The sequence below is a fragment of the Stegostoma tigrinum genome, chromosome 4 (genome assembly GCF_030684315.1).
Source record: "Stegostoma tigrinum isolate sSteTig4 chromosome 4, sSteTig4.hap1, whole genome shotgun sequence".
Classification (NCBI taxonomy): domain Eukaryota; kingdom Metazoa; phylum Chordata; class Chondrichthyes; order Orectolobiformes; family Stegostomatidae; genus Stegostoma; species Stegostoma tigrinum.
In genome coordinates, this window is record NC_081357.1 from 46,089,328 (window position 1) to 46,116,265 (window position 26,938).

The 26,938-nt window shown below is 38.6% G+C and overlaps 1 protein-coding gene across 3 annotated transcripts in view; it reads left to right on the forward strand.

Annotated features, from left to right (window-relative positions):
- Positions 1-26,073, forward strand: part of eif2b4 (eukaryotic translation initiation factor 2B, subunit 4 delta) — a 47,893-nt gene extending 21,820 nt beyond the window's left edge. For 2 of the 3 annotated variants that reach the window (XM_048531022.1, XM_048531020.1), the window contains exons 4-13: positions 220-408; positions 1,092-1,174; positions 9,374-9,465; positions 11,771-11,885; positions 15,857-15,933; positions 19,357-19,459; positions 21,972-22,099; positions 23,109-23,283; positions 24,428-24,608; positions 25,770-26,073. In XM_048531022.1, coding sequence (XP_048386979.1) covers positions 220-408; positions 1,092-1,174; positions 9,374-9,465; positions 11,771-11,885; positions 15,857-15,933; positions 19,357-19,459; positions 21,972-22,099; positions 23,109-23,283; positions 24,428-24,608; positions 25,770-25,966 — 1,340 coding nt within the window. In that variant the 3' untranslated portion in view covers positions 25,967-26,073. The remainder of the gene's footprint in view (positions 1-219; positions 409-1,091; positions 1,175-9,373; positions 9,466-11,770; positions 11,886-15,856; positions 15,934-19,356; positions 19,460-21,971; positions 22,100-23,108; positions 23,284-24,427; positions 24,609-25,769) is intronic. The other variant, XM_048531021.1, reaches the window with a different exon arrangement.
- The last annotated feature ends 865 nt before the right edge of the window (positions 26,074-26,938 follow it).

Consider the following 26,938-nt stretch of genomic DNA (forward strand, 5'->3'; position numbering starts at 1 on the left):
CTAGGTGAATTCAGTACTTTCTCTCAAGATAATTTTGTTCACTGCTGTTTACTTAGGGCTCTCCTAAGATCCTAGCTAACTACCGTGGGAGGAGGAATTGTTACAAACTACTGATGTCAATTGTTGTTTTTCACTGAATGCAGTTTGAAAAATTGAAGTGAATCAGATTTTAGTAAATTCTGATTAACTTTTCCCTAATTTCCTTTATTTTGACTTCAGTAGCAAATACACCATTAAACGAAACATTTGTCGATAGTGATAAAGTTTCAGCTGGAAAAAGCAAAGCTGAACATCGAGCGGAAAGGAAAACAAAACAAGAAGACCGTTCAAAACAATCCAAGAGACCTGACCAGAGCCAATCTGCTGCTTCATTGAAAGCAAAAGCTGTAGCCAGTGAGCCTCAGCAAGGTAAAAAGAAACACAATCAATATAATGGGTGGTGAATCCAACAGAGAAAAAGGAAGAAACAGCAAGTCATTGAAAAACCTGATCGCCATTAAAATTTATAATGCTGAAATAGTTGGAAATAATTCTTGTTTTCTCATTGTTTTGTATACCTAAACAAGTAAATAAGCAATTCTGTTTAATGTATTACTTTTGAAAAGACTTCTATTTAAATGTATGTGAATAATCCATTTTTTTGGATGCCTACTCCCATTGCATTCACAGCTATTAAATTAATCAGTAAAAAGTTTATATTTTCTAAAAATTGTAGTTCAGTTGCAATGGAAAGATGGTGTGCATGTACTGATACCTGATAAGGAGACTGATCAATTCATACTGGCTAGCCTAATTTCTTATTGATTTGAATTCCTAATAACTGAAGGAAGCTTAAGCGGTTTATAACTTTTTCCCCAGTCGAAAATAAAATTGACACTCTACCTACCATTTCTTCTTCTTTATATTATGTTCTGAATTTCTATTAACATTGCTGCTTGTTAGTTGTGAATGTTATTCCACTCAGAGGAAAGAATATGCAAAGGACAGTTGTAAAGAAAGATCTTAAAGAAATTGAGAATTTAATATGTATGTTTTTATTTGCCCGCACTCTCCTGAGTAATGAGAAAATCTTCTGACCACTTTTTCCACAGTAGTCAAGCGACTCCCAGATCATGTTCAGGCGGATGACCCTGCAGCTCTTAAAAAACTGGCCAAAAAACTGGAGCGGCAACAGGTACTGTTTTAAGACTAAAAACTTCTGTTTGATATAAATATTTTGATTCACCATTTTAAATTCCATTTTCTAACTCTTGATATATCCCTGTCAAATTTCCTGTAGTGTTGTGTTATTAGTTGTAAGAATAACAGAATAAAGATAGCAAGAGTTGATTTACCGTATGATTTTTAATCGAGGAAAACTTCCAGCCCTGACTGAGTGTTGAAGAATAACAGGAACAGCCCTGATCATTGTTAGATTTAAGGCTAGATTTTAATGTACATGTCTTGGAAATCCAGCATGTTGAAATACTTACCTATCTCTGTAGCGGCCTTCAATGAAAATTGTTTTTTCTCTGTCTACTTTATCATGCTTTAATTCTAATGACATTTTGTCAACATGTCAAAACACATTTTTAAAGCCATGCTTATTCACTTGCAGAAAGTGGGCCTTTCTAATGAAATTGTAATCCATCACTAACTACTGTTCACATGGCAGTGATGACCTGTCTTGATAGTCCAAGCAGTTCAAATGGTGAAAGTATTTCATTGCAGGGCGTTAGGAACGGAATTCCAGGAATTTTCTTCCTTATCAGTGAAAGACTTTAATATATTTTTAAGTCAGGACTGTATGAGATTAGTAGAACCTCAGGTGATCGTGGGTTTGGGAAATGCAGTCTGGAAAGCTTTTGATAAATTGCTGCAGTTTATCATCGAGATGGTGCATGTTGTATTCATTATTGTACAGGTGATGGAGGGAGTGAATGCTGAATGTGAATGAAGTGCTGATAAAGCAGGCTGCTTTGCCATTATGGTGCAAAGCTTCTTGATTTTTAGAGCTGTGCTCATCCTAGCAAATAATCCTGACTTATGCCTTGTAAATGGAAGAAAGGCCTTATGTATGATAGAATACCAAGCTTTTGCCCTCTTTCCTCAGTATCTATTCAGTGTTCAATTTAACTGTCGTACATGTTTCTCTGGAACCTTTACGGTCAATATTTGAGGCAGCCTGCCGGATATTTGAACAGGAACTGTAGATCTAAACTTGAGTTTGTAGATTTTGTTTTGAGAACTGCCGTATTTTCATGTTCATTTCTCTTTTTTTCCTAAATAAATTTCTCACATTAGAATGACATACCATGGCTTGCCCTGAATCTATAAATTCAGATCTTCTAGCTGAGAGCAGTGGCTAGCTGTATTTCCTTTCTGTTTTTCATCCATTAAGGAATTGTTGATTTTATTGAAGATTCAGGAAATTCAAGATCTTGCTTTAACACAAGAAGAAGCTGCAGATCTATGTGTTACTGCTTTTGGTGCAGTTGCCTTGTTGATTTTAACATGTCTTAAAATAGGTCAAAACATACAAAATCATGAGCCATGTCATCGGGACCACCGCTTATTTTGTAGGTTTTGGTGACTATTAATATTTTTAATCATGAATGATGCATAGATTTACATTCAATTTCATTCGGTGCTGAAACTGATCAAACTGCTTCGTGTCATTTGTGATGTACTTAATTGTGAATGTCTCTTACAGACTGATTCAGCTGATTGCTTTAAAAAGGTTCTCAAGCTTAAGGTTTGAAACTGTGTGCTAATTGTTTGTTTCCCTGTTTTGAGTGAGATTTTAGTAGGTAATTTTGAGAGTTCACAGTATAAATGTATAGTTTATTATTCAGTTTTCATTATCAAAAAGTAAAATATTTTATTGTATGCACATGACCAGTTCTTTCTGATCAACTCAAACTAGAGTCAAGTTTCTTGCTGCCTAAATTAATGTAACATGAAAATGAAGCAGATGAACTTAGTATGCAGTCCTGCTCCCGATGTAGTTTCCCCTACTTTAGGAAGACCAAATGCACACAGGACAGCTGGCTTGTAGAACACCTCCACTCAGTTTCCAGCATGACCCTGAGCTTCCTGTTTCTCACAATTTTAATTCATCATCTTTCTCTCTCATTTCTATCCTCGTTTGCTGCAGTGTTCCAGTGAAGCTCAATGCAAACTCAAGGAAAAGCACCTCAACTTCTTCATTTGGCATTTTGCAGGTTTCTTGACTCAATGTTGACCATAAACTCGATTCTCCATTATGCTTCTGTTCTCTTTGGCGTGCCGTAATCTTGTTTTATGTGCTCTGCTTTCAGATAGAGCTCTTCATTGTTCAGTTATTTGCACTCGCCCTGTTCAGCTGCTTTGTTTGTTTACCAAAATCATTGCATTGCACCCTTTGGTTTTTGTTCCTTCATATCTTTGGCGTTTAATCTCTCTCTCATTCCACCATATTGCAAACCTTCCCTTTTACCGTTCCTCCATTTCCACCCCTTAGTTGGTAATGAGCATGTCCTCTTTCTACCTTTAGAACTGTGTCTCTGTACACGGATGTTGCTTTCGAACATGCTATCTCTGCGAAAGGTTGGAATATTTAATCACCACTGGAAGGATGAATGAAAGAAAACCAAGTGACCAGAGACAATGGAAGTAACCAAACAACGTTAAAGATTAACTTAACTAGAACTCCGACACTGTTACATCAGTTGGAAAATTTTCTGCTGACTATGTCAAATACTTTGTGTTCATTTTCAGATTTCCAGCAGCCACAGTCTTTTGCTTTTACTTAGATGTCACCTGTCCTTAATTTGACTGTATTCATACTAGGTATCTCCCGTTTTACATAAGCATCTCCTCTTTTAGTGCATTTATCTATTCATTATTCACTCTTGCTGTCTCAGTCATTGCTACTGATCAAAGAACTTTTGTTTTCTTCAAAGCAACTTAAAATATTTTAGTCTACCACAAAAAAATCAGGTGTACTTTATGCTTTGAGGAAATTGTTGCTTTGTCAACCAAGAGCTGTGCTGGTGGCATTGGGGACATAATGGGGTCTTGAAAATCTTCTAATTGATGTAACAGTGTCAGAGTTCTAGTTAAGTTGATCTTTAGTGTTGTTTGGCTACTTCCGTTGTCTCTGGTCACTTGGTTTTCTTTCTTGCATTCTTTCAGTGGTGATTAAACATTCCAACCTTTTGCAGGGATGGCATGTCGAAAGGCTTCATTTGTCTTCTGTGATTTATTATTTAAGAGCCCTCTTGATCTTCTGGCCTAATTTGTTACTACTTTTGGATCTTCTCTCCACCCAGTTTACCTGCCATAACTCCACTAAGGCTAATATCTGTCACCAAGTCACCCTTTATTTACACATGAACAGTCCTTGACTTTTATCCTGCCTCATTGAGACAAAATCTCTGACATTCTCTTTTTACATGTCAGCCAATTTTTTTTATATATTTGCAGCCCCAATTAGGGAACTCGTTCTATGAGGTTGAGCTGGCTGATCTCGCTACAATCACGGCATCACCCTTCAGCTCCTCCTAAAGCGCAACATTGCCAAATTGTTGTTTTCCTTTCTTCCGCTTTCCCAATGCTGCAAGCTTCCTATCAATAATGTGTTGATGGCCAGACAGAGCATTGTACAATTGGAATTCTTGTTCCCAGAGTCTAACTGATGTTTCTTACAGTGTTGCTCAGTTTTATGAAAAGCACCTTTTGGCTGCTGCAGTCATTTTACAGATTTCATTACTGCATTTAGCAGTTAATGTTGTTGTGCGTCCTTGATTGTTGAATTGATTGACATTTTCTAACTTGTTTCCATTGACTAGGCAATTTCATGCTGGAAAGTCGTAGAACATAGAACAATACAGCGCAGAACAGGCCCTTCGGCCCTTGATGTTGCGCTGACCTGTGAACTAATCTCAGTCCATCTCGCTACACGATCCCATCATTATCCATATGCTTATCCAAGGACTGTTTAAATGCCCTCAGCGTGGCTGAGTTAACTACATTGGCAGGCAGGACGTTCCATGCCCTTGCCACTTTGAGTAAAGAACCTGCCTCTAACATCTGTCTTAAATCTATCACCCCTCAATTTGTAGCTGTGCCCCCTCGTACAAGCTGACGTCAATATCCTCGGAAAAAGACTCTCACTGTCCACCCTAAATAATCCTCTGATCATCTTCTTTGTCTCTATTAAATCCCCTTAGCCGCCTTCTCTCCAATGAGAACAGACCAAAGTCCCTCAGCCTTTATTCATAAGGCCTTCACTCCAGACCAGGCAACATCCTGGTAAATCTCCTCTGCACCTCTTCCAAGGCTTCCACATCCTTCCTGTAATGGGGCGACCAGAACTGCACACAGTATTCCAAGTGAGGCCGCACTAGCGTTTTGTACAGTTGCAGCATGACATCACGGCTCCGGAATTTAATCCCTCTACCAATAAAACCTAACATACTGTAAGCCTTCTTAACAGCACTATCAACCTGGTGGCAAGTTTCAGTGATCTATGTACATAGACACCAAGATCCCTCTGCACATCCACACTACCAAGAATCTTTCCATTGACTCAGTATTCTGCCTTCCTATTATTCTTCCCAAAGTGAACCACCTCACATTTATCCGCATTGAACTCCATTTGCCACCCTTCAGCCCACTTCTGCAGTTTATCCAAGTCTCTCTGCAACCTGCAACATTCTTCCACACTGTCCACCACTCCACTGACTTTAGTGTCCTCTGTAAACTTGCTAACCCATCCACCTATGCCTACGTCCACGTCATTTATAACAATGACAAACAGCAGTGGTCCCAAAACAGATCCTTGAGGCACACCACTCGTAACCGGACTCCAGGTTGAATATTTTCCATCAACCACCGCTCGTTGCCTTCTTACAGAAAGCCAGTTTCTAATCCACACTGCTAAATCTCCCTCCATCCCATGCCTCCGTATTTTCTCCGATAGCCTACCTTTTTATGTTATTACTATTATGTATGTTTTCTTACAGTTGAGTGTAAGCTAGCACCTTTTTTGCTTGGGATTGATTGATTTTTGCACATTGTCTTTATTTGTAGTGTATGGTGTCATTGATTTAGCAGTTCTCGCTGGTGACTCTTTCTCCAACCTTTATAACATGCATCTCTAAGTCCAGAGAAACAGTCTGCTGAGAAAATGAAGCATTTTCTAGCCCTTCTTTGGTCCAGTTATCCAATCTCATATATGGTCATTGTTATCTGATTCTTATGACTCAAAATTGCTGCTCCTGTTACAAACCACAAGACATGAAAGCAGAAGTACGCCCAGCTGATTTAGTAGTGGGAAAAGCTGTTCAAATGTGTGTAAGATCTCTTTGTGGTTGGTTGGCACACTGAGCTAGTTCATTGTTCCGCAGAAGTTTCATTATCCTGCTGGGTAACATCATCAGTGCAGCCTCCAATGAAGCACTGGTGTGTCTTCCTGCCTGTCATTTAAACTCTGGTGTCCGTTGAGCTGGATTACCTCATTTCTGATTTTCATTCGCAATGGACTGTTTATGGGGTGTAGCTCTGTGTTTATTGATGGCGTTCTTAGTAGAGTACCAGGCTTCTCAGAATCCCCGTGCTCGTCTCTGCTTCGCCTGTCCCAGGATCCTGGTATTGTCCCAATTGAACTGGTGGCTTTCCTTATCAATGTGAATGGAGATGAGTGAGTATTCGTTGTGTCTTTTTGTTGCCAGTTGATGTTCGTGTACCCTTCTGGCTAATTTGCTACCTGTCTGTCCAACGTCATGTTTGTCACAGTCTCTGCAGGGAATCTTGTCTTTGATGTTGGTCCTGTCCATAGTGGGTCTTTGGTCCGGGTGAGCAGTTAACATAGGGTTGATGTGGGCCTGTGTGCTACACTGATACCCAGTGGTTGTAGCAGCCTTGTGGTCAGTTCCCATGTGTTTCTGATGTAAGGTAGCGTGATGAGTGTGTCAGGGCGTGTAGTATCTTTGTTTGTGTAATAGGCATCCTCTGACCCAGTTTTTCAGGTATCTGTTGTCTTTAAATACTTGGAAGATATACTCTTTTTGGCGTAGTTCTATGCTGCTGCAGTGAGTTGTTGCCTGTTTAAATGTTCTCATGCAAATTTGTTTGTGTGTTAGGGTAGCTCCTGATGAAATTCAGTACTTGATCAGTGTGCATGGCTTTCCTGTGTACCTTCGTTAGGAAATCCCCATTGGTCCTGCGATCCACCATAACGCCCAGGAATGGGAGCTGTTCGTTGTTCTGTGGTGAATTTTATTCCAGTGAGGGTGTTGTTTAATAGTTTGTGTGTCTGCCCTAGTTTGGTCTGTTTAATAATGATGAAGGGGTCGTCCACATAGCACATCCATAGTTTTGGTTGGATTAGTGGAAGGGCCATACTTTCAAGTCCCTGCGTCACCACATCAGCTGTTAGTCCGGGGATGGGTGATCCCATGGACGTCCCGTTGATCTGTTCATCTATTTAGCCATTAAAGGTGAAGTGGGTGGTGTGGCATAGGACCAGTAGCTTCAGCATGGATTGTTGATGGGGAGTTTGTATCTCACACTGCCCGGTAATACCTGATTCCTGAGGCATCCATGTAGGAAGTAGAGTTGTTCATGGGTAGTGCTTCAGTTAATCCAACCAAAAGTATGGATACGCTATGTGGGTGACACCTTCGTCATTGTTAAAAGGACCAAACTAGAACTGAGCCAACCAGCCACAATATCCATAACCCAACTGACGAATCCATTCTAAAACCTAAGAGCACTTCTGAATAGGGGAGAAAAAGGAGCATAAGTAGGTCGCTTACCCTCCAATCTACCCTGTCGATCACCAAGATCAGTGGATAATGCATAGCTCCATTTTTCTGCTCTCTCCCCATAACCCTTACTTGTTAAACATCTGTCTTCTCGGCCTTAACTGTACCGAATGATCCAACATTGACAGCCTTCTGTGCTAAAAGGGACCTGTCCAGGTGTGAAAATTGTGCCAAGGATTTTAATGATTACAACTTCAAAGTGGTCTAGTAATAACTAAATAAAAATCTGGCTGAAATTGAGGACAGTATTTGGGAGTGGGTGCTCAGTAAGGTGCCTGGGAGATTAACCAGAATTTTTCTGAGATTTATGGACTTTATGTTGGGAGACAATGGGGCTGTTGGAACAAAGATTCAGAAAAAACTTGATGGAGGTGGCAAGATTGTGATGGGCTTGAATAAAGTATACAAAGAAAAGCTGTTCCAATTATCTGATGTTGCAAGGATTAAGATACATGATTAAAGATTTTCAACAAGTAATATAGGGGACTTATGAGGAACAGCTTTGAATGAAGCTGTTGAGTGGTAGTAACGTTGAACTCTTAAGAAATGAGCATTCTAGAAGCTGAGACGATTTATGATTTTGTATGGAAATTATATTTATCACTTGAGGGGAAATAAATATTGCGGGGGTAGACTAGATTGCTGTACAGGCAATTGGCATGGAATTGGTGATCTGAATGGCCACCACCTGTGTCATAATGAGCCTTTTGCTCCATGATTCAGTGCTGAGTATGAAGGCCTTATTCAAAGATGTGCTGAGCCGTGAGCTTCTGCTCTGTCTTATTGGGATAGCACAGGAGGCAGAGAACAAAAATATCGGATTGAATGTAGGGTGGGAAAATGACTGGAAGCTCAAGACCACTCTTGCAAATTGACCGAAGTGTGGAGTAGCAGTATTTTTGATCTCAAATGTAGAGAACACTGCACTTTAAGCACATAATTATTATATCACTAAGTTTTTCCACAGCTTTGAGAACCATGTTGATTATATTTATGTAGTCTGTGTTCTGTTCTCATGTTAATAGATCCTGCATCTGTATAAATTAACAACAGTACATATTTAACAATTTGTTAATCATATTTGTACTCTTTCTGGAGAGTAGATGCAGTATGAAAGACCTAAATAGATTAACTATCATTAAAAGAAGTTGTTGATTTATTTTTAACATGCAGTGTGAATGGAATCCAAAAGCAGTGCTCAGGTCTCCAATCCATGCATTTTATCATTTGACTGTTTGTTGGATTTTACTACAATGCACCTCTTTTGAGGATAATTAAATTTCACTTGCTTGGCACAGTAGTTCTATACAGTTTCACTTGGGTACAGAAACAAAGGTGAAGAATTCTATCCACATAACCATAATAGGCTTGCAAATTCCAGCTACATTGAAGCAATGAAAGTTGTTTGTACCTCAAGGACATAATATTACTACAAATAGTAGATTTGATTTGCCACCAAAGAATATTCATGATTTTACTTCAAGTATTTGTAGTATTGATGTATCAGTTTTGTTTTAGTTTGATATATAAAAAACATGCATTTTATTTTAAACAGGTATTTCAAATGTTTTCATTTATTATAGGTTCCACTTCGGCAAGATTATGGCAGCAAAGTCATTCTGTTTTTACACTTGCACCAATACAGCCGCAAAATGCCATTGACACAACAGCTGACGTAAGTAGGCCTTGTTTTAATATGTTGTTTTAACTGAATGTAGTAAGCATTCTAATTAAGTTGGAGCCATGAACAACTTGCCTACAATTATGATGTTGACATTTTCTCACATTGCAAATGTTTTGACTCACTATTTGTAAGTTTGTTGAGCGTTCATTTACAATCACAAAGCTACTTTACTCTTACTTGCTGGCATTGAAAAGGCAGAATATGTCATTTGTTTCTAGTCAAAACCCTGTGTTAAGCATGGATATTTTCATTAAACATTTTAATGTAATTTCTGGAATATAAATATGGGAATCTACATGAACCAAACAAGTCCTGCAGTATTTTGATTATTTAATTCCATTTCTGCAAAAACTCTACCAATGGCTTTTACATCTGGAAAATGAAATGAGTTCACCTTGCCATTATAGCCATGAAACAGAGTGCAAGGATACAGGAAAAACAAACAAGGGATAACTAGTCATTTCTGTTCCCTGTTGTTTAGAATTTTCTTTATAGTTAATGTTTCAGACTCAGTGACCCTTCTTCAGAACTTTAGAACCATCATTTCTGAAGAAGAGTCACTGGAACTGAAATGTTAACTCTGTTTTCTCTACAAAAATGCTGCCAGACCTGCTGAGATTTTTCTCAGCAATTCCTATTTGTTTCTGATTTCCAGCATCTGAAGTTGTTTAGGTTGTTTGGTAGTACAGAATTTTAGTCTTTTAAAAAAAAACTTTTTGTCTTACATTCATCAAGATGTTTTTAAAGTATACCAATATAAGAGGAAAGCCACCTAGAATGTGCGTGAGAAGAGAGCCCTGATTTGTTGGCAAATGGCCTCTGACTGGTAGAGGCATTGCCACAGAGCAATTATCCATTAACGCTGTTTGACAGTTAATTATCAAGCTTTGTTTAAATTACAAACCAGGAAGTTGCCTCTGATTGGTCAGGGCATTATATTGATATGTGAATCAGCAAATGGCTGTCATCTGTTTTATTAAGTTGACATGGGTGTAATGCATGTATGTTCCTTCTGCTTGCAAAGGATGCAGCTTGTGTAGTAATATATGTAAGTTCCAATGCATACAAGTACACTACAATGCAAGCCCAATGGACAATCCTAAATTTGTTTTCAGCTGTTACCGTGTAGTAGCAAACGCATGGTGTTTGCCACTATTAGGATGTTATTGGCAAACCCAAAAGAAGTTCTGCCTATCGCACAAGTGAGTAATATGGTGTATGAATTTCAGTACCAATGTAAATGCTGTGTTTGTAGTCCGAGCATCCCAAAGACTGGTAGGTTGTCTCGAACAGCATAAATGACCTATTCAGAATGAGAAAAATTATTGACCGTACCAACCAGCTCATGCTTGCATAGCTGCTAATATAATATACAATATTAGATGTGATTCTGAAATTGGACGCCACTGTTTGGACAATCCTAAGTGTGCAAAGATTTAACTCTGACAGCCAATTTCAGACTATCTCTTCTTTTTTTTTAAATCACCCTCTTCAGGCATGTTATGACTCACCTCGAGAGTAGGTGGGACTTAAACCAGGGCCTCCTGGCTCAGGGGAAGGGGCATACCACTGCACCACAGAGTCCCAGCTGTTTCGCTTGAAAATTTAAGTAAAACCTGATTGTTAATTAACAATCAGCATTATTGGGTGATTCTCCATGGCAGTAGCTCTACTAATCAGAGTTCTCTTGCCGATCCATCAGCACTTTTCTTTTGTACAGTATCCACTGTTAGTTTTCCTTTGAATTTGGCTTTCTATCTGGATGAGTGAAAGATCTAAAGCTTTATCAAAATGTGCCCTTTGCTCAGCAATGCTGAACTTGCTGTGGTGGCGTAGCAGAAAATGAAATTTGATCTTGAAAACAAGAACTTTTCTTTGGTTTTTGGGGTTTGGGTTTTTGCTTTTGACACATTACAATTTGACTTGATTATCATCAAGTTCATCCTTAAACAGAGTTGAAGATCCTCAGACAGCGGATGCAAAACTTTTATCCTTTGTTCTCTATGGCAATCTAATGATTATGTCTAAAATTGTGCAGTTTCACTACAGTTTGAATACTGTTTAGTGAGTTATTTGCCAGTGTTTAGATATAAAGATAGTGAATAGACTATCAAAGTTTATGTTTACATCAGTTTACTAATTCTGATATTATGGTTTTTACTATGCTACTTATGCTCAGCAATTAGCTTTTTTGGTGTAGCAAAACTTCATTTTAGGTACCGCCTTCAGCCTAAATATAACACTGTTCACAAATGTAATTGACATTTATGCTGCTATTTCTTTTGATTCTTTGCAGCATCCCCTCGACTGTGCTTCATCCTGCTATTGTACGTCTAGGATTGCAGTATTCTCAGGGAATTATCGTAGGATCTAATGCACGATGCATAGCATTACTACATGCTTTTAAACAGGTATGGAATATGAGTCTATGTCCTGAAGAACAGCTAAGATGTGTAGTATTAACAAAATAGCCCACCAAAGATGTGGTTGAGTCTTTGTAAGTTAATTCCTTTTTCTTTTTGTCTGCGTTATTTGTTTTCTGAAGTGAGGACTTTGGAAGCCATCCCAAAGTAGTAGTGACTGAAATTGATTATTTCTTCCGGTGTGTTGAGGAGTGGAACAATTTCACCTGATTTAAATTATTCCTTACAGTGCCGGAGTGACAATGGTGTTACATGGATTAATGTAAAGTTCCTTTATTTATGACATTCTGATGACTTATCTACATGGGAAACAATTCCACTTATTCTTAGGTCTGTTGGGTGAATTTTGTTGTTTTTGGCGTGCGACTCTTTTAGATCTGTGTATTCTTTTACTTCAAACTGGAAATTGTCTTTACTCGACAGGTTAATTTCTTTGGTCCCTCTTTTTAGTTCACTCCGCTGTCATTCTTATTCAAATAAAATCTGAGGAAAAAATGCAAACAATAGATAATAAAAATTTGAGGCAGAAAATGCTGGAAAATCACAGCAGATCAGTCAACATCTGTGAAGAGAGCAGACAAGATGCTATTTCTTCAAAATGAAAAATAGTGCATGCCATATAATTTAAAATAAGGAGGAAAATAATGCTCGTGTCTGCATTAAAAGGGACTTATTGGCAGAGGGGCAAAAAAGACTTTGCAGAAGCTGGTTGCGAAATGGAGAGTCGTCAATGCAATTTTTACACCTAGAGGATTCAGTAAATAGACCCGCAAGGGATGATGTCCATTTAGTCTTTTGAGACTGTACCATTTCTTTTGAAAATGTCAATCCAATTCTGCCCATCTTCTCCTGCCACCCTCCTCACCACCTGTACTTTTTTTTAAACCCTTCACGTATTTGTTCAGCTACCTTTTGAAAGTGATTGCAAATCTGTATCCACTGCTAACAGACAACATATATGAACAAGGAACAAGAGCAGGCTATTCACCCTTTCGAGCCTGCTGCACCATTCAACCAGATAAAGTTTAACCTCACCTTTACATATAGAACATTACAGCACAGTACAGGCCCTTCGGCCCTCGATGTTGTGCCGACTACTGCGCTGGCAAAAGAACGTTGTTCTGAAAACTGGCTTATGTAGCTCTGTGTTTCCCCAATAATCTTTCATCCCAGTGATAATCAAGAATTTATTTACCTCCGCCTTAAAAATATTTTAAAAGCATCTGCTTTTTCTGTAGAAGGGAATTCTGAAGACTATCCAATCTTTCAAGAGCCAGTATTTTTTCATCCTCTCTGTCTGAAATGGGCCACCCTTTATTTTTAAACTATGACTTCAAATTCTAGCCACCTGTTGTGTGAAAGTTTTTCCTAACTCTGCTGATTGACAAAGAAAAAATGATTCATAAGTTTGTTCCCTCTGTTTTAATGTATGTAAAATGTTGGAAATAATTTATTTTTGTTTACTCGATCGAAACTTTTAATAAATGCACCTCTATCAAATATCCTCTTTGTCCACTCTGCTCTTTGGATAGCTGCCTCAACTTCTCCAGTCTACCCCGATCCCTGTAAACATTTTAGTCCATCTTATCGATACCCTTTTATAGAAGCCTTCACATCCTCTTTCAGAAGTTGACATCCTTACTAAAGCATGGCTCTCAGAACTGAACACAATATCCCAGCTGGGACCAGGCTCATTTTTATCTTGGTTTGGCATAACTTAAAGGCTTTTGTAAACGTTCAATCTGTTTCTCAACCCCTTTTGTTACCTGCTTCATTTATTTGCTCTGCCACCTATTAAAGGCATTGTGCACAAAATCTTGCATGTCGCTATTCTTGCATACCCATAAAGATTCTACCTTTTTAGTTTATTTCTTTCTGTTCTTCCTAATGCAGTCTATCCCACATTTTTCTGTATTGCATTTGATACCATGTATCTGCCAACTTCACCCAGCCTGTCTATCATCTTGAAATTATTACTTTGTCTTTTACTGTTTACTGCAAATTTCATGTCATCTCCAAATTTGAGTTGTGCACTGTACCCACTCACCCATGCCCTAGTTACAGTGTCCACCAAAACTGTTCTGTGGGTAACACCCCTGTATACAGCCCCTTTGGTTGTGCCTTTTGCTGCAACTTTACTATCCTTCAGCCTTTGTGTCTCTGCTTCAAGTTTGTCAACAAGTCTTAATATGTGATCCATATGAAGCAAGGGACTTTTGGAAGTCCATAATCAGGATCAACTGTGTTGTCTTCAGTCACCATCTCCTTTACTACCCCAAAAAGTCAAGTTTGTCAATAAAATCAGTGCCTGCTCTGCTTTGTTAGTTTGTATTTGTCTAAGTGGGTGTTAATATTTGTTGTGGTTATTGTTTCCACAAACTTGTCCACCATCTAGATTAAAATGGTTGGTAATTGTCAGGCTTGTCCTTGTCCTTTTATTTGAGCAAGACTGTAATATTTGCAAACCTCCAGTTCTCTGGAACCACCCCTATATCCAAAGATGTTTGGAAGCTTGTGCTGAGTACCTCCTCGGTTTCCACCCACTTTTATTTTTCCTCGGCAAACTAAGTTGTACTTCATCCAGATTGGTCAAGTCTGCAGTTCTGAAGAAAAGTCATATTGAACTTGAAAAATTAACTTTGGAAAGAGGAACACTGATGCTGCAGACCTGCTGAGTTTCTCCAGCAATTTGTGGCTTCATTTTGGGTTTAGGTAAATACCTGACTGAAAATGAGAAAGAATTTCAATAAAGGTGAACAGAGAGAGATTTAAGAAAAAATTCAAGAGGATGGCAGATATTTCTTTGAATTTAAGAATCTGGCTAACATATTTTTCCCTTTCATGGATTAAGGTGTACAGCAGTATCTCAACTGTTGGTCTCGTTTAGTCTACTCAGGTCAGGATGTGAACTTAAGACCTTATTTATCTTGCTCATTTCCACACACAGCAGTCAGTTTACCCACGAGGTCATTTATCCCACTTGTCAGATTCAGAATTGGTCCAAGGGGAGTTTGTATGCTTCTACAAAGGACATGCATGGTGGTTAGCACTGCTGTCTCACAGCACCAGGGACCCAGGTTCGATCCCACCCTCTGGCAACTGCCTGTGAGGAGTTTGCACTTTCTCCGTGTCTGTGTGGGTTTCCGCCGGGTTCCTCCCACAGTCTAAAGACAAATTTAGGTGAATTGGCCTTGGTAAATTGCTCGTAGTGTTCAGGGATGTGCAGGTTAGGTGGATTAGCCATGGGAAATGCAGGGTTCCAGAGACAGGGTAGAGGGGTGGGCCGGGGTGGGATGCTCTTTGAATGATCAGGGTGAACCTGTTGGGCCTAAAGGCCTGCTTATACACCGCAGAGATTCGATGATTCTATGAAAAATCATTAAGATAAAGTGTCTTTGGATTAGACAAACATGTAATTGGAATACAATTCAGAAAAACCTAACCCTTGCCAAAACAGCATATCATTTATGTGTTTAATATTGGTAGTGAAACTGTTCCAGTCAGTTGTTTGCTCTTGAAATTTGAGCTACAGGCAAAAATCTGTAAGCATGTACCATTGGAAAATATGCAGCTTCTCTGAGATGAGAACGGAATATACAGTATTACCTGTCAATTCTTATCAATGGCAAACTGCTGTCAGGCCTTCTACAGTGAAGATGTAATTGGGTTTCTCAACTATTTACACAAACAAAGTGAAAAGTATCGCTTTGCCTATGGTGTCTTTAGGGGCAATAATATGTCAATCCTGGAAAAATGCCCTGATCACTTTTACATGCATTTGTTCCTACCTCAATATCTGACAACAACAGGTATGACTTGAAATAGTGTTTTTCAGTTACAGATGTTAAAATGTGACAGATCTTAAAATGTGTGATGCTAGAAGTAGATAATCTCATATGTTTCAAATGCCACTCTCTCAAAACAAAAGTTGTAATCGATTAGTTCCTATTCTGCTTCAGGTCATTCGTGACTACTCAACTCCACCAAATGAAGAGTTGTCAAGAGACTTGGTCAACAAACTGAAACCAGATATCAGGTATTTCTCGATTTTTCAATCAGAAAGCCTCAGGACCATAAGACATAGCAGCAGAAATTACGCCAGTCAGCCCCTTGAGTCTGCTCCGCCATTCCATCATGACTGATAAGTTTCTCAACACCATTCTCCTGTTTTCTCCCCATAACCGTTCACCCTTTGACAGTCAAGTACCTATCTGACGCTGTCTTAAGTAAACTCAATGAACTGGCCTCCAAAGCCTTCAGTGGCAGTGAATTCCATAGATTCACCACTAGCTGAAGAAGTTTCTCCTTATCTCCATTCTCGAAGGTCTTCCCTTTACTTTAAGGCTGTGCCTTCAGTCCTAGTCTCTCCTACCAATAAAAACATTTTCCCAACATCCTCTGTATCCAAACCCTCAGTAACTAGTCAAAACCAAGTGTAGCAAGAACAAATATTTTCCATATAACATGGTTTTTTTTTGGCATTTCTGCTTAGTTTACAGCTTTTCATTCATGATCTGGCACTAAAATATAACCAGTCTAATATCTATGTATGACTGTACTTATAAAGGTAAATAAAAGATGTTTCCATATTTCATAGCACTGAAACAATAACTAATAGTTAATATTCTCCTCCCACATTGCAAACGTTTTAAGTAAAGTTGATGAGTGTAGTGCTCCGCTTGCATAATTTTCCAGTGTCAGCCCATTCCATAATTATACACAGTCACCAATGCTGTGTTCGATTTACTCAGGCAGTTCCTTAATGGGGGCACTGCAAAATTGTTATGCCAGAAAAATTTAAAAGGATGCAGTCACTTAATTTTAAGCAGCTATGATTATAAAAGTGGTAAATCACTTACTCAAAAAGGCTCGGAAGCATTATAATCATGTACTTGCCTATACTGAGAGTCGAGAGAAGTTGAAAGACAATTAAAATTTCAGGGAGGTAGCATAATTTGGATATCCTGGATCTCTATCCCTCCCTGACACCCATACCTTGTGTCACAGGTATACCTTGCAATGTGATCTTACAAAAGGCTACCCATAAACAGACTACATCCATTATGGCTATCAGTATTTATAGGGGGGGCATTTGCAGTGGCTTAAGGGAGGGACAGTTGTCAGTCCTGCAGAATGCAAGAGCTGCTCGGATACTCAGAGCTTAGGGCACTACAAGTTAGAGGCACTCATTAAATGATCAAATGGAATTCTTTGACCATTGACCAGAACAATTTGAGCAGTGTACAGGCCTATGCCTGTGGATGTGCTGCTTAATTACAGTTGTACTGCCACTTGAATCTAAAAGCTCAAAGGCTGGCACTCAGATCTTCAATTATGCGGTGGTCTTTGATATGTTGTCAGTCTCTGGCTCCGCAAGGGATGATGTCAGGAGTGTCATGCGCTGTCACTAACGTTTCAGTAACTTATCAGAATATTGGATCATTGTCTTTTAAATATCTTAATTGGTTACCTGCCACTGCTACTTGGTCTCTGCCTTTGAGAGTAGCCCATCAAGGTGTGAACATCTCAGAGATTTTCAATTCCTCTCTGGCCACAGGAGAGTTGCCAGCAGACTGGAAGACAGCAGTGTGGTACCAGTATTCAAGAAAGGACCAAGGGATAAACCAGGAAACTATAACCCAGTCAGGATAACCTCTAAAAGGTGTCTCAACTATTGAAAACAATTCTACAAGACAAAATCAATCTGCACTAGAAGAGACTAAGATTAATCAAAAACAGTTGGCATGGTTTTGTTAAGGGGAAGTCATGCCTGACCAACTTGATTGAATTTTTCAAAGCGGTGACCAGGTATATAGATGAACGCATTGCATTTGACGTAGTCTGTGTGGACTTCAGTGAGACTTTTGATAAGGCCCCGTGTGGGAGACTGATTGCCAAGGTGAGAAATCATGTGACCCCAGGAAATTTGCCCAATTGGATCCAGAATTGATTAAGTGACAGGAAACAGAGGGTGATGGTTGACAAGTATTTTTAGAGTGGAAACCTGTGATCGGAGGCATTCCACTAGGATCAGTGTTGGTGCCCTTACTGTTTGTAGTATGTAAGGCCCCTTAGGTTAGTGGCCCAGGTAGCTAAAGTGGTTAAGATGGCATATTGGATGCCTTTACAAGCTGAGGTGTAGAGTTTTAACAGCTGGCAAGATACGCTATATTAAACCTGACTAGAGTATTGTGTGCTGTTTGGAATCCACGTTATAAGAGGTGGATGTAATTGCTCTGGAGAGGGTGCAGAGGTGATTCCTTGGGCAAGAGAATTTTAGTTATGAAGAGAAATTGGATAGACTGAAGTTGTTTCTCTTGGAGCATAAGAGACAAAGGTGGGCCACGATAGAGGTCTATAAAGTTATGAGGGGCATAGAGAAGATAGGAGGAAACGTTTTCCTTTGGAGTGATCAATTACCAGAGTGCATAAATTTAATGAGTGACAGGGAGTTTAAAATGAATGTGAAGAAGTTTTGTTTTTTCTCCCAGAGGGTGGTAAGAATCTTGAACTCACTGCCTGAAGGGATGGTGGAGACAGAAACCATCATAACTCCTAAGAAATATTTAGATGCCGACTTGCGTTACAAAGGCATACAGGGCAATGGGCCAGGTGCTGAAAAATGGAATTGGAATAGTTAAGTGGTTGTTTTTTGATCGCAGACTCAATGGGCTGAGTAGGTTTTTTTCCTGTACTGTAGACCTCTGTAACTCTAAGAGCAGACCTGGAGGACTCCAAATTTCCACGTTCACTCACCTCTAAATCCATGTCCAATGTATCAGAAAAATTCTAGCTAGAATGTGCCCAGCAGTAATGAATTAAATAAAAGACACAGTGTGTTGACATATGACATTTGGAGACAAGTGATGGGGTGGCATAATGCCTGGCCGTTGCTGACAGAGTAGATTTTGTGTTCTTGTGTTATGAGGGTTATCCTGAATTTGTTATCTAAAAGCACTGGGGTAAAACTTTCACCAAATGAACCGAAATGATTCAAGAGGGCAGTTCATTAACACTACCTCACAGGGATTTAGGAATGGGTAATTAACTCAATATTTTCCTTTAAAAAAAATTCCTGTTTATGATCGCTCCCCATCATGTGGCATGAATGATAAATGGCAAGAACTCTGAATGACAGGAGCATGCCCGTGGTGGAGTTAGTTAGGTTGCAGATTACTGCAATTAACGCATTTTACACAAGTTCTTTCAGCAAATCAAGGAACTTGTTTCTTTTGTCCACAGACCTTGGTAATTTAACAGTTCTTTATAATAATGAACATTCAATGCCTTTCCATGCCTACCTCAACAATCATTTGATAGTGCAGCCACTGGGAAGACAGGTTACTATCATTTAAGGCAATCTTGATTGAAAACGATACTCCAGTTAATTGACAGCATTTGTATGTGTTCTGTTCTTTTAAGGAATTTATTTTGTTGATGTATTGTTTCTGTTTTCCAGTTTTCTGAATCAATGCCGATCACACTCAGCTAGTATGGGCAATGCTATCAAATTCATTAAGAAGGAAATCTCAAATATTCCTGCAAGCGTAAAGGAGGATGAGGTAAGAACAGTTCTATACTTAAATGTGATACCTTTCTTCATAGGATGTTAAATACTTTTTAAAGAATTTGACAGGTTTGTGTGCAAGTCATAAAATGATGGACTTCTTTCAGAAAGAAGAAAAAAGAAAATTTAATTCAATAGGAACTTACTTTAAGTTGGTTTGCGTTAAATGCTGATTCAGTCAAGCAAAAACATAGGCTCAGTTACAACCCTGTTCTAGAATTATCATTGACATCATGTTCAATTCCTATGGCATTGCTAAAATTGTTTGGGTATTTGGGATACCTTATAACAATCATCTAAAATGTTTCACTGTTTGGAAGCAGATTTTTAACATATTTGGCTCAACCTCCCTTGTGAACAAGAAAAGAAAATAATCATTGGCTTGGTGTCAGTAGCAAAGAAGTTCCATATCTTTCTAAACTCTGCAATCTACAAAACCTAAAACCTTCCGGAAAAATAGTGGTTCATACTGGCTGCTGAATTTACTTAATTTAGAACCATGGTTTGTGTTATAGGTTGGTGTTAGCATAATTGAGTGGTCCTAATTCCACACCTTAATTTACAGTTATAGAGTCCGAGATCTACCGCACAGAAAAGGCCCTTCAGCCCATCAAGTTTGTGCCTGTCCAAACCAACCACCTACCTATTCTATTCCCATTCTGCAGCACTTGTTCTATAGTTTTGTATGACTTGGCATTACAAGAGTATATCTAAATGCTTCTTAAAAGTTATGATGGTTTCTGCTTCTATCACCCAACAGGCTTGAGTTCCAGGTTCCCTCCAATACTTGCAAGTGTTACTGATTGTTAAAGTAACTTGCTTTTGAAACCTAACTTGAGTTCAAGAAGAATTTAAAGAAATTAGTCACTGAGCAGATGATAATGTTATAATCATAGAAATGTCAGTATTATCTTTTGATAAATTTAGTAGCAAAGGTGAAATTGAAATATATAACTATCCTTCTCCTTCTCTGAGTATTTTACTGGAGTTACCAATGTTGTAATAACATCTTTAGTGTTCTTTTCTGACATAATTTGCAACATCAGTAAACTCTGACAGCACATTCTATGATAAATAATAGTTTCCATTTAGTACCCTGTTAATATCATGGAGAAAAATAGATTTGATTCTTAATTTTCCTAATATGGCCACATAAAAGTTAAACTCTTTAATCATTGGCAGAATTTCTGTCTCAAAGATCAAAAGATAGTCATGCAGCGCATTAAGCTTATCAGTGATTTTGGCCTAAAGTTACAGAGGTTTGCAGCATGGAAACATGCCCTTTGGCCCAATTTCTCCATACTGCTCAGTTTTCACAATTAAACCAGTCCCATTTACCTGTATTGGGTCCATATCCCTCCTTACCTACCTCATCCGTGTATCTGTCCAAATGTTTCTTAAATAACGAAATTGTGCTTGCCTGCACCGCTACATCTGGAACCTGTTTCAGATACTCACCACCCTCTGTGTGGGGAAAAAAATTACCCCTCTGAGCCCTTTTGTATCTGTCCCCTCTCACCTTCAATCTTTGCCCTTTAGTTTTAGACTTCCGTACCATAGGGAAATGGTATTAGCTGTCTACCTTATCTATACCCAAACAATTTTACAGACCCTCATAAGGTCACCGCTCAGTCTCCTATGCTGTAGGGAAAAATGGTCTTAGCCTATCCAGCGCCTCCTTCCAGTCCATGTAGCATCCTGGTAAATCTTTACTGCACTCTTTCTAGTTTAATAATATCCTTTCTATAGTAGGGTGAACAAAACTGCATGCAGCACTCCAAATGTGGCCTTACCAACGTTTTGTAAGCTTTTGCAACAAGACATTGCAACTACTATAGTCGGTGTTCTGACCAGTGAAAGAAAGCAAGCTGAAAGCCTTCATCACTACACTGACCACCATATTACTGATGACTTAGGATTGATTTTATCAGTCTTTGGTTGACTGCCCCCACAAGATGTGTTTCTGCTCGCTGACACCAGGTGATGTGCTTCTGACAGATCGTATGTTCAGAGTAAATACATTTTCTACACATAAATCAGCAAAAATTTCATGAGGGTTCATCTGTTCCTCTAATACTATTCCAATTTGTAACTGATTCACCCAAGATTAATCATTCATTCTTTGGCCAAACAACACTTCTTGAGTGAGGTGAGCCTTGAGTTTGGAACAATTGCTCAGACACCATTTTGATTCCATTCTGTACTACCCGGCGGTATCACATTGAAGTGTAGGTTCCACTTTTTCCTGCTGAAGTCATTTGATGCCCTGTTGGTTTTATTTTACATATTGATGGATTGCTTAAAATCTTCAAGTTTTTCTGGCTTTGCTATATTTTTTAATCCAATCTGGATAAGCTGCACATGGCCTGCTTTATGTTTTTTTTACAGACAGTTCAGGACCCGTTTTTGCTGCAGCCCCAATTACTCTTTTTGTATATGATCTGTCGTTTCTTACTCTGTCTTAAAAGTAACAAATATCCATAAGCTTGTCTGTTGCTTTATTCCAGGCGAAAGAAACGCTATTAAATTGCATAGATAAATACGTAAAAGAGAAGATTCAACTGGCTGCTAAAGCCATATCAAAATCAGCGTCTGAGAAAATTAATGATGGTGACGTAATTCTGGTATATGGATGGTAAGTTATTTTAGAAATGTTGAGTTGTTAAATCATTAATCCCGCATTAATGTTTTCTAGGACTGTAGCACAATAGCTACGAAATAAAATAGTTGCTTGAAATGATTGTGTTTGCATCTAAGGACAAGTCTAAATTTAAACGCTTCTGTTTATTTTAATTTGGAGACCCACATGTCTTTTGACATTTGCATACTCTTCTGTGCAGTGCACCAATTCGATGTGTATCCTACTCGATATCACTGAGTATCTCTGTTTACCAGAGAGCAGGTTAGCATTTATTTGGAGATGATTGATTTTTGCCTGATGGAAGAGGTTGTAGGCGATCATTACCAGGGTCCGATGGGTTTTTGATTGTGGCAGTGAGCCATGTAAATGGAGTCCATGGATGGAAGGTTGGCTTCTGTGACAGCCTGGGCTGTGCACCCCACCTCCTGTAGTTTTTTTTCCGGTCCTGGGCAGAGCAGTTACCATATTGTGCTGTTAAGCCCCTCGACATTTGCTTTCAATTGTGCATCAACAGAAGTTGGTGATAGACCTTTATTGGCATGCCAAATTTCCTGAGCCACCTAAGGAAGAAGCGGCATTGTTGTGCCTTCTTGACTGTCGCAATAGGTGGGGCGTCCAAGACAGGTGGTTGCTTATCGTCACTCCAGGGACCTTGATGTTGTTCACCCTCTCAACCTCAGTTCCGTTGATGTAGATGTTCTCCTCCTTTCTTTCTGAAGTCAATGATCAGTTCATTAGTTTTGCCATTGTTGAATGACAGATTGTCATTACACCCACAGAATGGCATGAGAGGAAGTTGTAATTTGCAAATTGGAAATTTCAAACTAGATTCCTTGTCTTGAACAAAGTTAGTTAAATTTTCTTGAAAATGATTGTAGAATGATGAAGTACAAGAGGTTGTCGGTGCACCATGCTCTATGCTGTCTCTGAATTGTAAGTCATGACATTATGCGTTAAATTGCATTCTCATTTAGAAAAGGTCACATTTTATCTTATTTTTCAGTTCTTCTTTAGTGACCTCTATCCTTTGTGATGCACACAAGGCAAAGAAGTTCAAGGTTATAGTGGTAGACAGCCGGCCGAAACTGGAAGGAAGAGAGGCACTCCGGAGATTAGTGCGGAATGGGATTCGCTGCACTTATGTTCTCATTAGTGCTGTGTCTTACATTCTGCCTGAGGTGTGTTTGTAAATGTCCTTTTAATGACTTTTTGTTTGTCACTTTAAAAAGTTATTACTTTTTCTGCTTAGCATTGCCTGCCTTTTTTGAAAATCAAACTTTTTACTGTTCGTTGAGACACAAGATCTTGGGGAACTGTGTGACTAGAAAATACTTCCTTTCGTTATACCCACTTTGTATCTTTTGCGTACAGATAACATTGTTGACTAGAAAGTTTACCAATAATGACACTGAAATATTTTCATTGGCCCCTGCCAGGCTACGCTGTTGCATTGTCTCCTTACCATCACTAGATGCTCAGGAAGTACCTTTGGGGCCCACAGTGCTGCTTTGCTGATTGGATTCTATGTAAGAGAGTATAAAAATTAAGGCATGCTCCGCCAGGCCAGGACTTTGTAGCTAGAGAAAAGCATCTTCATTTATGTGACAGTCCGATGTTTATAACTTTCTGATTGGCTCTGACTGTCTGATCAGTGTGAAAGGTACAGAGAGAAACAATGAACAATGTGCACAAAAGTTATTTTGTGAAACACACTGAAGGAGGGGTGTGCAGAAAAATTCACATGCAAAAGAAAGATACTTCAAATGTTAGAAATCTGAAATAAAATCTGGGAATGCTGTGGTTCTGGAAACAGTAAGTGTTTCAAGTCATGACCTTGAATTATAAATACATATCTTACACATTCAACAATAGTAAGTATATATGCAAGCACAGAATAGAACTCGGGCTGGGGTGCAGCAGTGAATGTGTAAATGATAAAGTGTGACAGAGGAAAGAATGTAGCTGAAATCTGTAGGAGGAAACCAGGCGCACAGTAGTAGACTAGGAAAGTATTACAGAATCAGAATGCGAAATCAGCAAAGGTGGAACTTGCATTTGAAATACGAGTTTTTTTTGTAATGTTTCACCTTGCACACTTTACTCCCGCCTTCAAAATATATGTGACATCTGAAATTACAGAGGGAATGGTATGATTCAAATAATGTACAGTTTTTGGTGACTGAAAAACGTTCAACATTTGAGTAGCTTTTCGTCTCCCCTCAAGTAATTAACTTAAGCTGCTTGGAAATGTTTTACTTCTTAGAATGGCATTTGGTTGATCCCAGAATTTTTATTAACTATCCAACATCATTTTCCACGTAGGTTTCTAAAGTGTTCCTGGGTGCACATGCCCTACTGGCAAATGGCTATGTAATGTCACGTGTGGGAACATCACAGATAGCACTTGTGGCTAAAGCATACAATGTACCAGTCCTGGTCTGCTGTGAAACACACAAGTTTTGTGAAAGAGTTCAGACGGATTCATTTGTATCAAATGAACTAGGCAAGTTTATTTTCTATCTCCCTTAAACAATTACAGTTTTGAATGAAGCGGTGGACTGTTTATAAAGCTACATAATAGATCTTAAGTTAAATGAAGGCACATTAATAATATAGCTTTATTCGCAAGTGTTTCTGGAGGATGAAAATACTTCTAGCTACTCATTTGAGAAACAATTAAGCTGATTTTTAAAAAAAATTATTTCTTTTAAAATCTCCTTTCGCTAGCACTGTTTGTGTTTTAGATGCAAAGTTTCATATTACTCTTCACCTGGCTCTGAGTGTGTTAGGGAATTTAGCAGAGGAGGTTGCTGGTGGTTCAGAGTGAAAATAAAATGCCATAGCCATAGAAAAATTAGGATTTTTTTCTCCCGTTCAGGATGATAAATTTAAGTGGATAGCTTAGAAATTGTTTGTGGAGAGTGATGTTAACCTTCTCTCAATATTTCTGTCAATACTGAAATAATGTTGAACTACTTTGTTCTTAACAGTTTTGTCTGTATAATCATATATCCTGTTTCAAGCTGGGACTTGTTGGTCAATAGTCGACACATAAACTGCTTACATTAATCATGTCTTCAACTGTGCTTGTGCTATATAAAACTAATAGTGTAGTCATTTTAGTTCTTGCATCAGATTTGGCATTAGTAGTGAAATATGAGACTTCACGAGTAAAATTAAACAATTGAAAAATTAAAGGTAATCATTTATAATTCACTTGCCTTACTCCACTTTTCCCATTACTTTAATTTTTTTTGCTCTGTTTATTTACTCTTTACTATTTTTTAAATATAACTTCAGATAAAAAATTAAAATATATATTTGTTTTCTGTTGCATAAGTTTCATTGCCTCTTTTGGAACTATGAATAAGATTGGAAAATTTGCCCCTTGACCGAGACGCAACTACAAAGATTTATGCCCATACTATTGTGGCTTTGGGCATTAAAATTTGGTCTTGTCATTATTGCGAGTACTTAATCTTCTGAGGAATTTGTTTTGAAAAACAAGACATTTGCTGTGGCAAAACAAACTACCATGTTCATAGGGCTAACAGATCAATTATAACTAGAAAAGATAACTCACATTTTCCAACCAATAAAGCCCAGTGATAGGTGTGAGTTCATAGTAGCCCAGTGAATGAATTTTCAAACTTTTCTAATGCAGATGACCCTGATGACCTTTTCATGACTCGGAATGGAAGCACTCCACTGAAGAGTTGGCACTCAAATCCGAAACTGCACCTTCTTAACCTAGTATATGACGTCACACCACCTGACTTTGTTGATTTGGTAATCACAGATTTGGGAATGATCCCTTGTACCTCAGTTCCAGTTGTACTCCGTGTAAAGAACGTGGAGTGATGGGACATTGTGAAACCATCTGATGAATTGCAATGGATCGTGATGATTGTGGTTACAGTATTAATCAAGTTTTGCTGGTATCTATAATAAAACATAGGTTCACTCTTTCTTTGTGTTCTTCGTGGAATGACCATGAGAAAATTTGTTGAATTTGTTTCAACATGATTGTAAATGCTGAACATGCTGTCAGTGTCCCCTTTCAAATAACTCCCATAGATCCTGTTGAACAAGTCAGAGCAAAAATCTCTGGTTTAATCCTCAGTCCTTGATAGATGTCATGCTGGAAGTACTCATCAATTATTTTATTTGTTTAGCTTTCCAGCTGGGAGGATCTAGGAGCAGCTTGAGATGAGTGACTCATCCCCATAATACAACAACAAAAACATTGAATTTTTTTTTTCTGTCCATACTTGTTGTTAAGGGATTTCACAAAGAATTATGAGCCGCCGAAGGGGATATTAGGAATTGCAGCTCGATTCTTGGTCAAACCGTTGAGCTTCGTAAGAGACCATGTAATGAATTGCAATCTGCGTTTTGCTGAAGGGACATTAGACTTGAAACGTTAACACTGTTCTCTCCACAAATGCTGTCAGACAACTAAGTTTCTGTTTTTGTAATGAATAATAAGGTTTTCAGAATTGAAGAGCATAGATGCATGAGGATTTCCACAAATGTATGACAAACTTAAATGGGTACTTGGGAGTTTATGACTCGATGGATTAGGAAGCCAGAGGCACAGGATCATTGTGTGAGGGCTTGGGTTCAAATCCTATCATGGCAGCTAGTGGAATTGATGTTCCATTATGTAAAAAATCTGGAATTAAATGTTGGTAAGAATGGCCACCTTGACAGCTATAGTGATCTTTATCCATCAAGTTGAGTGACATCCTTTAGGGAAGAAAATCTGCCAACTTTACATGGACTGGCGCATATGTAACTCCAGATCCATTGAAAGATTGAATGCAACTGCTT